This window comes from Leucoraja erinacea, chromosome 29 (assembly GCF_028641065.1).
Source record: "Leucoraja erinacea ecotype New England chromosome 29, Leri_hhj_1, whole genome shotgun sequence".
Taxonomy (NCBI): domain Eukaryota; kingdom Metazoa; phylum Chordata; class Chondrichthyes; order Rajiformes; family Rajidae; genus Leucoraja; species Leucoraja erinaceus.
Window position 1 is genome coordinate 11,284,493 of NC_073405.1, and position 19,128 is coordinate 11,303,620.

Here is a 19,128-nt window from a genome sequence, read left to right on the forward strand (position 1 = left end):
TACTGTTCCTAAGTTTTCAATTTTTTTTTAATTTTAATGTTCTTTTTCAATAGTTTTAAATATTTCGGAATGTAAAATAGCCCCGAGAAACATTGAAAAAACTTTTCTTGCATTGATAAATAAAAAATAGCTTTGGTTTCTAACAGCTGTTTCCAGTGGAGTTTCATGGACAGGATTGTTCTGGTCCACATCATTCAAGGCCCTGCAGAACATTTTCCACCAGCAAAAGTGGTCATGCTTGTTTGGAGCTGGGGAGATTGTGATAGAGGGAACTATTTAAATGAGGCTGACTTAGAAAACCTGACCCGGTGATCTTTTGGCACGAAAACCTGGATGTAATTTCATTAACGGTTGTGGAGTTTTGTGGAAAATAAATTTGTGCAAATTTGATTTTCTTACTTACAAGATGACATACAAACAGACAGTATCATATCACTGAAAATATTGTCTGTTATAAACGGGAATAGTCTTAAAATGCAACTTGTCCCTTTTACTGTTTTGTTGTGGTATCTTTTTATGGTTAAATTTGTAGGAGATAAGAGTGGAGTTAATTTTGAGGAAGTTAAGATTAGATTTGGGGAGAAATAAAGCAGATAGGAAAATATCTTAAATAAATCAGGAGACTATATTCCACCAAACAGAACAAATGTAATGAATAAACATAATTAAAGAGAAAAAGGAGTGTTTGAAGTTTGGAAAATATTGTGCAAAAGGCATACAATTGGAGATAGGACTACAATGTACAGTCAAGATTAATTTGCAGTCGGGTCTAGTGAGGTGGGAATAGTATAATGTTTTTTTTAGCTTAAGTATTTCATAGAGAGATCAATCATGTGGGTATGACATCAATAGATGAAATTAGAAATGATATAACTGCATTTAAAATAATATAACGAACCTGAGATTATGGATTACCTCCACACATCTTTAAAAAAAAATCTTGGGTTGAGACAGCCCATTGCCCATTTAATAATATGGAAATGCTGAGGAAAGCCTGTATCAGTCAGCTCCTGACAAACAATTCCCGATGCTGCAAATATGAAATAAAATTGAAAATGCTAAAAATAATCACATGGTCTGACAGCATCTGCAGAAAATTAATTATTTAATGTTTTGGGTGGATAACCTTTTATCAGGTAAGCAGGGCAGTAGCTGGCTGATAAACCAGTCCTCCAAACATACTGAAAGCCTACTTCTATGTGATCACTCGTACAACAGTCAACATCCAGAAGTGGCATCCTGGCTGGCATGCATTGCATGACATGTGCCACTGCTTGTGTCTGATATCTTCTCTCTCTAATCTAATCCATCAGATTTATAAGAAGACCCTGGAATGAAAAATGTAGTCTTTATCATCCATATTAATATTATTTTCCATTGAAATTGCTATGTGTGCCGCATATAATCCAAATTTTCTCATTTGCTGATTCAAACAATAGTATTGTGTAATCGGTGTTAATGCTGGTACATTTTTGGAGAAGAGTTTGGAAAATGAAAAAGATTGATGGTGCATCGGTCTGTGGCTAGTGTAAAATACCAAAATGCATAACTTAACATGACACATTCATTTGGCAATACTGATATCCCTGGCTATATATACCAAAATATAAAGTGACCCAATGAATTTGTCTGCATTATACCCAATGAATTTGTCTACAGTTAAAATGTAATGCAGTTGAATTAAGTGCTTTATTGATATATTTATTGTGCATTAGATTAGATGAATTCTGTGAAATAACTTGCATTCAGGGGAGATCTTTGATTAAGTCGAGAGGTCTATAATGCTGCAGATTAAGTGTACATTGACCCATTGTTACATATTTTCTTGCCAAAGAAAGTTAATTGTTTTGGGATTCTTTTGTCACCCATCTGATTCCCAGTTAATTTCGCCGGAAAGCTGCTTTTGTAACTAGTAGTGAATGTTCTGTTTCTAAATTTCTGAATATTTGAATTTATAAGGCCACATTAAAATGAGCAATAAACGTGTTTATTTAGTAAATTAGTAAAAGGGAGGGCAGCTTCATGAAGCCCACAAATAGATGGCATCTGCAGCTTAGCTGTGATTATCTTAAAAAAATGTCTTAAGATTTAAGTTTAGAACATAGAACAGCACACGGGAGTGGGCCCTTCCGCCTACAATATTTGTGCCGAGCATTATGCCAAGTGAAGCATATCTTAGCTTGGCATAATGAGCATCTGCACGTACATGGTCCATATTCCTCTATTTCTTGCACTTCCATGTGCATATCTAAAAGCCTCTTAAATATCACTATCATATCTGCTGCTGCCTTCACAGCCCCTGCTACACATTCTCTCTAATGTTGTTTGCATGATATTTCTTCTGTATTTGAGGCAAAAGTACTCTTTTGGACAGCGGAGGCACAAAATTAACAATACTCTTTGGATGATAGGCATTTTAAATATTTCATCAATTAAATGCGTTTTGTTTTAATTTTGAATTGATACTTTACGATATGTCTTTGGTTTCTCTTTTCACAGAAGCTATCTGTCCTCAGTTTTTCTACAATTTTCTGCTCTTTTTATTTCCAGCATCTAGCTTTCTACTTTATAATTTGGCTGCTTTGAAAAAATGAAAGCAATAAGATTTCAATTTTACTACTTATTACTGCCTTGTATTTGAGTGATAAACTAAAAACCGTTATAAGGGTCCTGTGTTGTATATGACCTGCTTAATGGAAACCTGACTGTAAATTCTCCATATTTTTAAAGCATTTTCAAGCTCGATAATGTTTCGTGATGTTCATTAAAGACTGAATACAGTAAATATTTGTTCAATTATGTGTAGTATTAGGGTGGTTATTCAAAGAAACCAAAGAACGATCTGACATGGCTTACTATAGAAAACGGGTGTTCCTGATATGGGGAAAATTGGCTTGTGCATAATACTCAGGAATGGGACGCGTAACATAACACAGGGACTTGCCTCTACTATCATTTAAATTGTAGATGGCGTTTATTTTATGGGTCTTGAATTTTGCAGCTAAATATCGTTTTACATAATGGATCCTGGTTGTGATTCTCTCATTGTGATTGGAATCATCTTGATGAATTAGCTAGTGTTTTCTTCATATGAACTGCATTAAGTTAAGTTAAACATTTTGTTAATCTTAAACGTTTATTGGCCCACTTCCATTCCAGGGAAACCATTCTATACACTCGCTTCCCTCTCCACCTTTTTCTCTCTCTCAAATAAATTCCCTTTAATTGTTTCACCATCCTTATTATTATAACTATATAAAACTCTGATCTTGGATGTGTGTGTGTGTATTTGTTTCTGTGTTTTCACAGCCCTCCCCTGTGATGATGTGACCCCCCCTCTCCCCCCCCCCCTCCCTCTGTGTCCCTCTCTGTGCCTCTGATTCCCTCTCTGTATCCCTCTCTGTGCCTCTGTGTCCCTCTCTGTGCCTCTGCGTCCCTCTCTGTGCCTCTGCGTCCCTCTCTGCGCCTCTGCGTCCCTCTCTGCGCCTCTGCCTGCCTCTCTGCGCCTCTGCCTGCCTCTCTGCGCCTCTGCGCCTCTGCCTGCCTCTCTGCGCCTCTGCCTGCCTCTCTGCGCCTCTGCCTGCCTCTCTGCGCCTCTGCCTGCCTCTCTGCGCCTCTGCCTGCCTCTCTGCGCCTCTGCCTGCCTCTCTGCGCCTCTGCCTGCCTGCCTCTCTGCGCCTCTGCCTGCCTCTCTGTCTCCCTCTCTGTCTCCCTCTCTGCCTGGTTGTCCTGCTGGGAAAGCAGAGCCTGTGACCGGTGGGTGGCTGCCGATCCGAACAAGGACAACTCGTTAACCGGTGCCTGGGCTGCGCTGTGCAAGAAATGCAAGTTTCGATGTAAATTTAATTCACGTTTTATTTACATTTCTAGCAGTCCATGGTGATGGAGAGGTGGAAGGTGTATTATTGGTGGGTCAGAGGTGTATTATTTATTGTATCATTATTACGTGACTGCTATTGGTCCGGCAAAATGGGTAATACGGCTGTGTATTCAAAGGTGTCGGAAAATAGGTGGAGGACATGTATTTGTTTCTATGGAGATTATTCCAGGCTTCTAATTACAAGAATCCATCTGTTTGGATTTAAAAGCTTAATGTGATGGTAAAGGTTCGAACACCCGTGGCATTAAAGTATAAATTCTGTTTTTGGGTTGGTTGAGTTTGGAAGGAGTGGAATTTATTGAATAATGAAAATTAGCTACACCAAACCAAATGCTTAATAGTACATGACAATATTTATTGGTCTAATTTCATTTGGTTCGCATAAAGACCTCGCTAATAAATTATTTGAAGCATTTCATTTTAAATCTATGAGTTGATTTAGACTTAAAATATTCCATGGTTCCATATTGACAGAAATGTAGAAAATTATTTTTTAGGTTTTGAACCCTAAAACAACACAGACTTTTAATGGCCACTGTGAACTGAAATTGCAAACAAAAATTGTTTATATTTAATAGTTTCTTGGTTTAAAATGTGATTACGTGAGTTTACTCCAAGTACCCGAGTATAGATTACTCATTACAATTTCTGACCCTCTAAAAACAATAATTTAGTGGAATAATTAATTATCACAATTTATCTATAAAAGTAAGCGGAGAAATGTACTTGTATTCTGGTATCTCAGACTAAATACAGAATTGGCACTGAACTGCTTTAATGTTTGTTTTTGCCTCTGTAATCCACAATTTGAGATTTGTAATAGAAAAAAATCACATATGGTTAAAGTGCACGTTGTCAGATTTTATTAAATGGTATATTTTATACAATTTGGTTTCACTATGTAGAAATTACAGCAGTGTTTATACATAGTTCCCCCCCCCAAAAAAATACAGAGGGCACCATAATGTTTGGGACACATGGCTTCACAGGTCTTTGTAATGGCTCAGGTGTGTTTAATTGCCTCTTTAATGCAGGTACGAGAGAGCTCTCAGCACCTAGTCTTTCCTCCAGTCTTTCCATTACCTTTGGAAACCTTTATTGCCGTTTATCAACATGAGGACCAAAGTTGTGCCAATGAAAGTCAAAGAAGCCATTATGAGACTGAGAAACAAGAATAAAACTGTTAAAGACATTGGCCAAACCTTAGGCATACCAAAATCAACTGCTTGGAATATCATTGAGAAGAAAGAGAGCACTGGTGAGCTTCCTAATTGCAAAGGGACTGGCAGGCCAAGGAAGACCTCCACAGCTGATGACCGAAGAATTCTCTCTATAATAAAAATCCTCAAACACCTGTCTGACAGATCAGAAACACTTTTCAGGTGTGGATTTGTCAATGAACACTGTCTGCAGAAGACTTTGTGAACAAAAATACTGAAGCTACACTGCAAGATGCAAACCAATGGTTAGCCAGGATACAATTTGCCAAGAAGTACTTCAAAGAGCAACCACAGTTCTGGAAAAAGGTCTTGTGGACAGATGAGACGAAGATTATCTTACATCAGAGTGATGGCAAGAGCAAAATATGGACGAGAGAAGGAACTGCCCAAGATCCAAAGCATACCACCTCATCTGTGAAACATGGTGGTGGGGGCGTTATGGCCTGGGCATGTATGACTGCTGAAGGTACTGGCTCACTTCTCTTCATTGATGATACAACTGCTAATTATAGTAGTACAGGTGCACAACCTTTTATCCGAAAGCCTTGGGACCAGACACTTGTCGGATTTCGGACATTTTCGGCGGATTTCCGAATGGAAGATTTTTAGCGTACATTAGGTAGGTAGCGCGGGCGGCTTGAAAAGTCTGGAGCGACTGCCTCCTCCCCGGAGACCGGGGAATCATTGTAAGTCATTGCATAAATGTTAGTCAGTTAGTTTGGAGGGATTTTATGTGGTGGGGGGGTGAAGGGGGAAACTTTAATTCTTAGTCCCCTACCTGGTCGGCGACTCCCAACATCGCGGAGCTGGGGGCTCCGTCCGGGCCGCGGGCGGCGCCAGTTGTAGCTCCAAAATATGGACCCTGCCCAAGATCAACTCTACCCTCTGGCTGGTGGTGGGGGCGTTATGGCGGGCATGTATGACTGCTGAAGGTACTGGCTCCACTTCTCTTCATTGATGATCCAGTGCCGCCCGCGGTCGGTGCACAACCCCGCAGCCCCAGCTCCGCGAATGTTGGGAGAAGGCGGCCTCAGCGCCCATTAGGTAGGTAGCTTACCGGCACAGCGACCCCTCCCCGTAGAGGCATTGCCCGCTTCCATAAATGCTGGTATCCCAGCGCTGCGACGCCGCCAACTCCCAACATTTGCGGCGAGCCCACATGGGGCTGCGGGCTCCGTCCGGGCCGCGGGCGGCGCAGGATTGGAGCGCCAACCAGCCAGGGGTAGAGTTCCGGGATCGGCGCACCAAATCCAGTGCCGCCCACGGTCGGACGCCCGCAGCCCCAGCTCCGCGAATGTTGGGAGTTGGTGGCCACAGCGCTGCGGAGCTTACTGCACGGCGACCCGGTAAGGCATTGACCGCTCCCCGTCTCTCCGACCAGGTAGGGGACTAAGAATTAAAGTTTACCCCTTCAACCCCCCCTTCACATAAAAGCCCTCCAAACTAACTGACTAACATTTAAGCAATGATTTACAGATGTTTAAGTGTCTCCCCGGTCTCCGGGGAGGAGGCAGCCGCTACAGTAGTACAGACCTGGGTTGACCGTGGGTCGTTTCGAGTCAAGTTTGGCGCCAAACGCGAGCTTTGGTGTGCAGACGACATCCTGGAAAAAATGGCCGGTTTTCGGAGTTTTTCGGTTTCCGGAACACCGGATAAAAGGTTGTGCACCTGTATAATGAATTCTGACGTGTATAGACAAATCCTATCTGCTCAAGTTCAAGCAAATGCCTCAAAACTCATTGGCCGGCAGTTCATTCTATATATAGCAAGACAATGATCCCAAACATACTGGCAAAAATTGAGTTTTTCAAAGTTGTAAATTTGTCAATTCTAGAGTGGCCAGGCCAATCACCCGATCGGAACCCAATTGAGCATGCTTTTATGGCCTGAAGAGAAAACTGAAGGGGGCACTAGCCCCCAAAACAAGCATAAAGATGGCTGCAATACAGGCCTGGCAGAGCATCACCAGAGAAGACACCCAGCAACTGGTGATGTCCATGTATCACAGACTTCAAGCAGTCATTGCATGCAAAGGATATGCAACAAAAATACTAAACATGACTATTTTCATTTACATGACATTGCTGTGTCCCAAAACTTTATAGTGTCCTGAAATGGGAGACTATGTATAAACACTGCTGTAATTTCTATATGGTGAAACCAAAATTTATAAAAAATGGCCTTTATTAAAATCTGACAATGTGCACTTTAATCACATGTGATTTTATTCTAATACAAATCTCAAATTGTGGAATACAGAGGCAAATAAATAGATGATGGGTCTTTGTTTGTCTCAAACATTATGGAGGGCACTGTAATGCATAATTCTAAATGCATTGGCTGAAGGAAGAAAAATTCTCAGACTGTCGATTCTTAAACTAGAAAGAAGCATAAGGAGCAAATGCTACCATAAAATCATATGTGCACATGTATGTGAAACTAATGAAGAATCCTACTACTTTGAAAATGGAGCTGTAATAGTGGTGGTCAGGGTGAGAAGAGAATCCTAAAGCAAGGTGCAAATTAAAAGCAAGGAACAAAGTTGCATGGTGTCTCATGTTGTGTGGATACAAATGGGGATGTGCAAGGAGTGAACTTGGGGCAATTTTATTAATTGTAAGGTCTGAGATTAAACAAAGGGTGCAATTAGAATGGAAGAGGGATTAGAATGAAGGAGGTAGTGAGAATGTTGGAATTGGATTATTAGAGACATGGGCCTGGAGAAGTCAGAAGCTGCAGAACTGCCATGTATTGGGGCAAGAGCTATAGAATACTGAATAAAAAGCAGTACCTGTATTTAAAAAAATTATCTGTTTGCAAGAGCAGCATTATAATTTAGGAATCACACTGACATAGACCAACTAGACTTTTAGGGCAAGATAACCGGTGGACTAAATTAAGGCAATAATTTAAAGGCTGGGTAAAAGGAGGTATAGTTGAATTTTGTTATTATTGTTATATTTTGCCCATTCACGTAAGCTGGAAAGGAAAGTTGTTGAATTAAATGTCAATGAAAGTTGGAGGGTATTAGCATTGAACCTGATGTAAATTTGAACTTCAGAAAGTTGGAGACTATCCATGGGAACACTGCTAAGGCAACCTAGATGGTGTAGTGCCAGTAATATGTTTGTGGCTGCAGGAGTCAGTACTTTAGAAGCTATCCTAAGACACCACATGTATAAATTCATTTGCAGGATAAATGACTCTAAAAATGTGCTTATTGTGGCCTTGTCAAACATAAGGGTTAGCACTACACGCTACGAATCCCAGTTGTGGAGACACTGGTATCGTTGTCTCGTTGTAGGACATTGATCATCTTTTAATCTGGATTTTTAACTTAAGTATTGTGGGTTTTTGTTAAATATTAATTATGATGTTTTTATGTGATTTACCATGATTTTATATATATTTATGATATTTGATATGCAATGCATTTTTAATGTAATGTTGCCCCTTGTCTGGACCATGAGTCCGTAATAAAGTTTATTATTATTATTATTATGCTAATATTTGGACTGATTTATCCCGATTGAAATGGTTTGGGTACCTCAGCCCACTGGTTATTTGCCCGTTTGCAATTGAAATGATGTTTAATCAAACTGCAAGAATGAGGCAAAATCCAAGTGCTACTCCAATAGGTGTATATTCAGTTAGATATAAGGAAAAACTGCTGAGGTCAGTGTAATGCTTACTTGGAGAGTAGCTTACTTGAAGAGCTGTAACATGGAGGAGACATTTGGAATTGCACTGTTATGACAAATGTATACAGCAAAAGATTCCAAACAGTAGTGAGATATTGACCAGATAATCCAGGACCACCTGGGGCGCTGTACAGTCTGCCAGTTTTTTCGCCTTTTTTAACTTTTAGTGCATTTTAAAAGTCCATGTAAATGTTCTCCGGTTTGTTTTATGTGGGGGGAGTGGATCGGAGGAAACCTTTTTTTCAGCTTCTTACCTTGCTGGAGATGCGATTGCTTTCCGGATCGCATCTCCGGTCACTCTGCGGCCTACCATCGATGGAGCTAGAGGCCTCCTCGGATTGACCTTGAGCCCCACCTCGGGGCGTGGAGTTAACATCGGAGTCAATCCCTTGCCTGAGATCGCTCCAACCGTTGTCTGCGGGCTTTGCTAGTGCGAGCTCATAGTCTCGGGAGAGGCTAATCAGGAGCTCCAATGTCGCAGAGGCTCGACCAGCCCGGACGCGGGGTTTGATCGCCGGCACGAGGGAGCGGACACACCCGATGCAGGAGCTGATTGCCCCGATGCGGATGGCCAAAACGCCGCCGGCTACAAGAGTCAAGATCATCCCGTCAACGGAGGGATCGAGGCCCCAGACTGCGGGAGAACAATGAAGGGAAGAGATTTGAACTTTTTTTTCCCTTCCATCACAGTGAGGAAAGTGGAGGAGTTACTGCGGTGGATGTTTATGTTAAAATGTATTTTCTGTTCCGTTGCTTTTTATTTGTATGATTGTCTTGGCAAATGAAATTCCTCGTATGTTGCACAACATACTTGGCTGATAAAGTATTATTGTGATTGTGAAAAGAAGGGTGGTAAACTGTTTGTGTACCACATGTTTCATGCATTTGGGTACCATGTGTTCTAATTTGGCACTGTAGACATAGGTGAACATGCAACCATTTTAATGAGCAGTATGTTGAATAGTGTGTTGAAATATCTCCCAAAGTACTTTGCAAAGGTTATCGGTGTCATCTAAAATTCATTTTTTTTGTGGTTAAGTCCACAACAGTAAATTATTAATCCTGTTTGTTCTTAGTGTTGGTCTAATTTAGTGTTTGAAATTCTGATTTTCCATTAATGAAGTTAAAGAACCCCTCTTGGGTTGGAGTTCTGTATTTTGAGACAGCGCAAGGATCTACACATTATATTTATGATACTTCCTGAAATTTATTTTTTCCTTTTGACGCACATCTCAAGTATTTAGCCAAAATTGCATGCATATTTTGTCTTGCCTGAATGAAAGCTTTTGTTTTAAAGATTCAGAGGTGTAGTAAATTCCGAATGAGGATCTACTTTGCAGATGGTATTTTATATGGTTGAGTACCTCTTGCATTGAATCATACAAAGTGGGATGGCCCAAGTTTCCTTGTCTTTGATTCAGTTGATCTCTGGCATGCCTGTAATGGGTGTCTAAATTGCCATCAATGCCTGTGAGTAAGCGAATCATTTCCCACTGGCATTTTCCCCTCGGCCATGAATAGTAATCTCTTGTAGAAAGCTATTGGGAACGCAATAGTGTAGGTGTACAAGATTCCAATGATTTCGAAATCTCAACAAGCCAGATCTGATTTTAGCAATGTAATATTGTTACAGTAGAAAATATTGCCATCTGTGGTTATATGTTGGTTCAGGTATGAGGTAATTATTGGATGATGAGGTTAAAATAGGATATGGTTGACCAACCATAAAGAAATAAGTAATGAAGGCCGAAAGGAATGGTGCAAGCTGGAAATAGAATAAATGAAAATGTACATGTGCATAAATATGTCAATTACGATGCAATGATTTTGTACACAGTACAATTCCATAAACAACAGTGAATGACTTGTCATTAAGCTTGGTTTGTGAAGAAATGTTGCCCAGAACACACATACAACTGATATTGTGGGATCTTTAAGTCAGAATTATTGTGGAAAGGGTGTCTTATGCTGACTAATAAATAGCATCTACACAGTAAAGAACTTCATCAGCAGTGCATGAGAACATGAATCATGAGCATTAGAACACAACAGCATTGAAGTGGAATTTGATTCCATAATTTTCTATTAACGTATTTTGGTACAGGTGCACAACCTTTTATCCGAAAGCCTTGGGACCAGACACTTCTCTGATTTCAGAATTTTTCGGATTTCCGAAGGGAAGCTTTTTAGCGTAGATTAGGTAGGTAGCGCGGGCGGCTTGAAAAGTCTGGAGCGGCTGCCTCCTCCCTGGAGACCGGGGAATCATTGTAAATCATTGGTTAAATGTTAGTCAGTTAGTTTGGAGGGATTTTATGTGGTGGGGGGGGGGGGGGGGGGGGGGGGGGGGGGGAAACTTTAATTCTTAGTCCCCTACCTGGTCGGAGAGGCGGGGAGCGGGCAATGCCTTACCGGGTCGACGTGCAGTAAGCTCCGGAGCGCTGTGGCCGCCGACTCCCAACATCGTGGGGCTGTGGGCGTCCGGTCGCGGGCGGCGCTGAATTTGGAGCGCCGCGCAGCCAGGGGTAGAGTTGCCGGGGTCAGAGCTACAACCGGCACCGCCCGCGGCCGGACGCCCGCAGCCCCAGCTCCGCGATGTTGGGAGTCGGCGGCCACAGCCCCCCCCCCCCTTCACATAAAAGCCCTCCAAACTAACTGACTAACATTTAAGCAATGATTTACAGATGATTAAATGTCTCCCCGGTCTCCGGGGAGGAGGCAGCCGCTACAGTAGCACAGACCTGGGTTGACCGTGGGTCGTTTCGGGTCAAGTTTGGCGCCAAACGCGAGCTTTGGTATGCAGACAACATCCTGGAAAAAATGTCTGGTTTTCGGAGCTTTTCGGTTTCCGGAACTCCGGATAAAAGGTTGTGCACCTGTACTAATTTGGTTTAAGTGACTCTTAATCAAATTGATCATTGCAAGTCTATCTTAAAGGGCAAGTAGTCCCACTGCACAAAATTGGCATAATTTGATATTGTTAACACTGGGTGGGTGGCTTGTGTTGCAACTTTATTTAACGCACTTGTTGAATGGTGCAATTAAACGTATATTAGAAGATGCATATTTGATTTGCCAATTTAAAGAAGTGCTCCAACTTGATCGTCATAAATTCCTAAAGTATGATGGGTGAAGAATCTGTAAGAACCATATTCCTTATTATACAATTTTGCCTGTTGCTTTCCAATTAAAAGTCTGTGAAATGGTGACGATTATATACCTAGTTAATTTTAGACTTTAGAGAAACAGCATGGAGAATGGATCTTCGGCACACCAAGTCCATGCAGACCAGCAATCACCCCGTACACTAGCACTATCCTACACACTAGGGGTAATTTACACTTTACAGAAGCCAATTAACATTAAAACATCCGCGTCTTTGGAGTGTGGGAGGAAACCGGAGCACCCGGAGAAAAGCCAAGTGGTCACAGGGAGGCAGCAAACAGCATCTGTAATCAGGATTGAATTTGGGTCTCTGGTACTGTAAGGCATGAACTCCGCCACTGTGACTCCCCTGGATTTTATCCATATGCAGGTGGTTATAGTTATTCATTGCTTTCATTATTAGAAAATAATATGCAATATGTTGTAAGCAGCTTAGATCCTATAATCAGTTATACTTTGGAATTTCTAATAGTTAGAAACATAGAAAAACATGTGCAGGAGTAGGCCATTTGGCCCTTCGAGCCAGCACCGCCATTCAATATGATCATGGCTGATCGTCTAAAATCAGTACCCCCGTTCCTGCTATTTTCCCATATTCTTTGATTCCTTTAGCCCTAAGAGCTAAATCTAAGTTGCTATTATTGTGAGTCTGCACCTGTTATACAACTGAGTGAGAGAATGCATCACTGAAACAAGACATATCCCTGTCTCGAAGTAACAAAACAGTTTTAATGAAGGGCTTTCAACCCAATGTTATCTTATTTTCTGTCATTGGTTCTGCCTGATCTGATAACTTAAAGCATTTTGATTTTGTTTGATATTTCCCGTATCTGGAGTTTTTTTCTTTTTCACAGACACTTGTAATATAAATTAAAATTAAGAATAAGAGTAGTCTCTCTTTCCTACTCCAAAATTTGGGAAGCAGAGAAAGAGCAGCGATATTTGATTATAACACCCCTGGTTTGATTAATTTTAATGCTGTTTTTAAATGAATGTATGAGGTTTGTGGAATCTTTTTATAATAAGTACTTACATGCCTGAGGGATAACTTCACACATAGAGGTGTACGAACGAGCTGCCGGAGAAGACGTTTGAGGCGAGTAGTATCGCAACGCTTAAAGAAACATCTGGACAGTTACGTGGATAGTACAGGTTTAGAGGGATGTGGGCCAAACCATGTAGGTGGGACATGTTGGTCAATGTGGGCAGGTTGGGCCGACTTGCCTGTTTCCACACTGTAGATAATAGTCTGATACCGTGGCCTGTATTGGCTCGGAGCCTAGGAGACAGTAAACCAATAGTACAGCTGAGTTTCTCCAGCGTTTTTGTCTACCTTGGATTTGTCTACCTTGGATTGAGCCAGGCAACTTTCAAATTTGTTTCAGTAACCCCATATCAAATGTGTGTTATTGTCCTATGTCGAAGATACAACACTGAAATTCATTCTTGTTATCACTATCATTTTATTAATATTACTATCAGTCATTTTTGTTTTTCAATGGATGGAGCATGGCCATGTCACGAGCCTGGTCGAACTGCAACAAGGATCTGGATTAAAGGAATTGGGATCTCAGCAAAATTACAGATTAAATATTTATTGAATTAAACATATTAATATTGGTGACAAAATTACCAATGTTTGTAAAAAGTTACAAATCATCAATTCCATAAATGTCTATAGGTGAAGGAAGTGTATGCTGTCTTTACCTGGTTTGGCATATGTCCCTTGACCTACAGTAATAGACAATACGTGCAGGAGTAGGCCATTCGGCCCTTCGAGCCAGCACCGCCATTCACTGTGATCATGGCTGATCATCCACAATCAGTACCCCGTTCCTGCCTTCTCCCCATATCCCTTGACTCCCCATATCCCTTGACTAAAAGCTCTATCTAACTCTCCCTTGAAACCATCCAGAGAATCGGCCTCCACTGCATTCTGAGGCAAAGAATTCCACAGATTCACAACTATCTGGCTCATCTCCGTTCTAAATGGCCTACCCGTTATCCTGAACTCCCCTGCTTCTGAACTCCCCCAACATCTATGGAATTCTGAAGAAGGGTCTCGACCCGAAACATCACCCATTCCTTCTCTCCTGAGATGCTGCCTGTCCTGCTCAGTTATTCCAACTTTTTGTGTCTATGGAATTCTTTAGACCAGGATCCTGGTCAGAAACCAATTTCAGCTGTTGCCCGGTGACCTTTATCCTCTTCTCTAAGATGATCGTTGCCAAAAAACCCCATCTAAATACATAATACTGGAGGATGTTTAACATTTCAGAAATATTCAACAATATACATACTCCTCGATTCATGAAACTGCAAGACATGGGCCGCATTCGGGTTCAGGCTGAGAAGTGTCAAGCGATATTCTTGCTGTGAAAGAGCCAAGCAGTAACTCAACAGAAAATCTTGACCTCATTCATTGACATCTTCGCTGAATTCTAGACATCACCATTGTCTAGCAACCCAGCAAGAATATCCATCAACAATACGGTGGCTAATGAGTAGATATTCTGCAGCAATCATACCAAGTGTACATGAATACTTCCCATTAGCCTGAATAAGGACATTGTAAAGTAACTTGGCGCCTTTTGTACAAAAAGACCAACGTGATCTGCATGTAGAGATACAGGAGACTACAGATGCTGTAATCTAGAGTATAAAACAACGAGTGGAGGGAAATGGATGGACAACATCTCCGGTCAGGAACATTTTAGAGACAGAAGGTCCTAACCTGGAAAATCGTCTGTCCATTTCCCTCCACAGATGCTGCTTGACCCACTGAGTTCTTCCAGCATTTTGTTTTTGATCTGCAACAAACCTACCATCTTGAATCCCCTCTGCCACTTGCAGACCATGGCAGTAATTGTGATTACTTATCAGACTTGCCTTTGCAGTACTGTCTAAAGAAATTACCTTGAACCCTTATGTACAAAAAGAAACAATGCCATAGGAATAGTGGGGCAAATCTTGCTGGAGTTGGTCCTTTCATCTGTTGGGATCTTTGTAAATTTCACCTGTACGTGTATTGCAAATGTCTGAATGTTAGTGTGACACACAGTGCCATAAATGTTAACTTCCACTGCTGGACTCCCCATCAGGTCTACGGGAGGGACCCAGTCTTGGTGGGATTTCCCAGCGTTCTTTCAGGGTACTAACACTTGAATCCTGTTCCTTGTCAGATTTAAAATCGCATTGCTTAATCGGATTCTAGGCCTGTGGATTATGAGGCAAAGAGATGCTGATTTTTCTTTTTTTTTTCTTCTTCTTTTTATTTATATAATCGTTTATTTTTTATTTTATTTTATTTATATAATCGTTTCAAATATTTGGTATAACTTTTAAGTGTTCAAATGTTTTAATTTCAAAAACTTGTAATTAATCATTTGCCTCCATTTGAATGGTATTTAGAGATTGCGTAATGTTAGGCATTCGATGAAAATGTATCGCTCGTTTAACAAGGGTCCCCCACATCAAATGTTGCTGGGCCTGCAGCGATGGTCCCATCCAGCGTATGAATAACAAAAGATGCATTGATCACCTTTTAGGTTTCTTGAAGTATTCATCCATGTCTTTGTTACCTCCAAATTCAATTCCTTTTTTTCTGTTATGCAACCATGTTAGATATGGTTTTAATTCCTCACTGAAGCCACCATCCCACTTCTCTTTTTTCCCTTCAAGGCACTGCCTAAAACTGATAGAACCTTTGATCTGAAAAGTTAATGCCATTTCTCTCTCAACAGATGCTGAGTATTTCCAACATTTTTATTTTTCCCAAAACCACCAAATTCAGCCAGACTTTTTCACTTTGCTCCCATGGGAGGATAATAACGAAAGTGTCACCAGGCAGTAAAATTACAAGTGATGATGTTTGCACACAAGCAATTTTTTTTTCTCACCATATGTATTTGAATCATTACAAAAATTATAGCTATTTAGTATAAAGAATGAGGTTTTGCGACATTGAGCGGTAGGGTGTAGCTGAATCTTCTAGGCGAGGGCGCCCAGCCACTCTGACCTTGCATGGTGTAATACATTTCTCAAGTAAATGTAGAAAAACCCATGTTTGAAGTGTGTGAAAACTTAATTCAATGTTAATCGCAGTATTTGTAAACTTGTCTCTTTTTCATCTCTGTATATGGTTTCAAGCAATTGTTTCTTCCACAATCTTTGGGCATTTTAATCCCAGGATAGTGTTCCCATTGGAAGTGTTCCATCTCTATGTTTAGTATCAAGAAGCAATTGGCAGACTGAAGTTTTGACCATTCAATTTTTTAATTAAATTAAGTTTACAGGCCATTGGAAATACTGTAAACAATTTGTATAATTATACTTATTCAGTTTCTACATTATAGTTGAACAAATCCCTCGTCTTCTACCCTTGATGCCTCAGACCACCATTATGAGGCAATAATATGTTTGTCTCTACATCCATTATCATGGAAAGAGCAAATAGTTGAAATAATTGTTTTCCAAACCATGTATTGCACCAACATTGACTTATTTAATACATTTTGATAGAGAACTTTAAAATATATCTAATTGCAATTTTCTTTTCTTCATAGGTTGCAAAATTAAGGCTCTTCGCGCAAAGACAAACACCTACATAAAAACCCCTGTTCGAGGTGAAGAACCTGTATTTATTGTTTGAGGGAGATTAAGACGTCTTTCAAATCATATGGTCTCTACATCGAGCACGGGAAGGAAGGGAAAAGGAAGGCACCTCTTCGTAAAGCCATGGCCAAAAGGGATTTGTTTTCACTGGGAGAAAGGAAGACGTAGCCATGGCCAAAAGGGAGATTCTTTCAGCAGCAGAACACTTCTCAATGATCCGAGCATCTCGCAACAAAACTAATGGGTTGGCAGGAACTGTAGCAGGATCTCCTAACCTGCCAGGACAGACGACAATCCAGGTGCGTGTGCCTTATCGCGTGGTGGGGCTTGTGGTCGGACCGAAAGGAGCTACCATAAAACGAATCCAGCAAACAACTCATACATACATAGTCACCCCAAGCCGTGACAAAGAGCCAGTCTTTGAAGTTACGGGCATGCCAGAAAATGTGGATCGAGCCAGAGAGGAAATTGAGGCTCATATTTCAATGAGAACTGGAGTGCTTATCGACTTAACTGCAGATAATGACTTTCACTCTAATGGAACTGATGTGAGCTTAGATGGCATCAGCACTACCGGGAGCCTCTGGTCCAAGGCCCCCAACCCAGCCCGCAGACCTGCTGCTAGCTTTCGAAATGACAGCCTAAGTTCTTTGGGAAGTACTTCCACCGACTCTTATTACAGCAACAGATTAGCAGATACCAGTCCAACAAGTCCATTCAGTACAGGCAGTGGTGGCTTTACGTTTGGGGAATCACTTACCTCTGTCAATGCAGATGAGCGCGATGTGGGCTTGGAGTACCCAGCCATTGATTGTCTTAGTGGTCCTCACAGCATGATATGGTCTCCATTCGAGCACGGCAATCCTATTCAAGTCTTCAATGGTGGTGCAACTATCCAGAGGCGCACCAACAGCATTGGTGGTTCCTCCACTCTTCGTGTGTCTCCCACCATTTCTGACGGTAGTGCCCTCGACCATCCACTGGCTAGGCGTGTGCAGAGTGACCCTTTGGCTAATTTAGCATGGCTACCTAACCAGACATCCCTGTCTGCCTTTTCTAACAGCCCAGGCTATTCATCATCTTCACTTCCTGGGAGTACCTCAGCAACATCTGGCTCTCCCACAGACTCGAGTGGTTCCGAAAGCAGGCAGAAAAACAACCGTGACTGTGTAGTTTGCCGTGAGAGCGAAGTGATTGCAGCACTTGTTCCTTGTGGTCACAATTACTTTTGCATGGAGTGTGCCAACCGCATCTGTGAGAAAACCGAGCCCAAGTGCCCTGTCTGCCAAAAACCAGCATCACAGGCCATCCGTATATTTTCTTAGCGGCTTCGTGTCGTAGCAAGTACTGCAGGCAACACCAGGAACCGAATAACCGCTGTACAATATACCCCAGACAACCCTTATTTTATTTCGACTGGAAGACTATATTTCCTAGAGGAGATGTTTACAAATTAGCTTTAATTTTAACCCAGTCATCATTGGCAATTTTGGAATAAGTTAGATATTGTTGAGCAGTTGTAACCACGTGCTGAGAGTGTGTACTGCTTGTCAAAGTTACTATGACAGTATTCAGTTAGATTTAAATAAAGGAAAGGTCCGCCGCACTTTGCAGATATGAGTTTTTAAAATTTCTACCTAGCATTTTATTTTTTAATGCATAGATTATATCTTGTACACATAGCTGAGAAAAGCCAAGTGGTTGTATGTTTTATAACACCAGAGTTTAATTGTGACAGCACCAGTACAGATTACTAAATATCCAAGTTTTATCATTTGTTTACCTCTTACTATGTATATGTAGGGAATTTATAGGACTGAAAATGTACTTTATTTGAATAAATTTTAAAAACTAAATATATTTTATTTTAAGATAATGGACCTTTAACCTTACATGGCTAAAGTACTGATATATATTTGCTGAACTGACTTGACGGTATGAAATTGTATTAAGAGTTTTATTTTTTGACTTAAAATACCTTCTTAATAAAAACATTTTACAGTATGTGGTGTGGAAGAAAATAAATTTTATTGTGTGAGAAATGTTGCTGAAAATTGCTGAAACTCCAAGGTGTGTTAGCACACTCAGTAAGTGTTTGTCACTAAATGTTAGAAATGTATATGGGGATGTGAAAAAGTTGAGGTGTTTCAAACTGCGATGGGTTTAGGCAAGATGAATGCCAAACGTTTTAATCAGTGAGACCATATAAAAATATTGCTCACATTTTTTGGAAACGAGGTACTACCTTTAACTAGTAGGAATAAATTGAGGAGGCTGCCCCTCAGATTGATGCTATTGTTCATTAGGTACATTGATATGAATGGGATATTAAACACCAGATTAAAAGGTACAATTGACGTGAAGGGGTTTCTCAATATTACCCGCACTCATGATTGTTTTCTGTGCATTGGGGAGAAACATAGTTGTAATCGATTGAAAAAATATTTTTTTAAAAACAACTTTTTACTGAAGAGTTCACTAGTATAAGGTTTATGTTTTGGTTTCCTGAATATACATGAGACGCCACATTTGGCCCAGGCAGCTCTTCTTG

The 19,128-nt window shown here is 40.9% G+C and overlaps 1 protein-coding gene across 1 annotated transcript in view; it reads left to right on the forward strand.

Moving 5' to 3' along the window:
- Positions 1–18,581, forward strand: part of LOC129711153 (RNA-binding E3 ubiquitin-protein ligase MEX3C-like) — a 31,406-nt gene extending 12,825 nt beyond the window's left edge. Inside the window, exons 2-3 of the mRNA XM_055658604.1 lie at positions 16,529–16,609; positions 16,722–18,581. Coding sequence (XP_055514579.1) covers positions 16,529–16,609; positions 16,722–17,902 — 1,262 coding nt within the window. The 3' untranslated portion in view covers positions 17,903–18,581. The remainder of the gene's footprint in view (positions 1–16,528; positions 16,610–16,721) is intronic.
- The last annotated feature ends 547 nt before the right edge of the window (positions 18,582–19,128 follow it).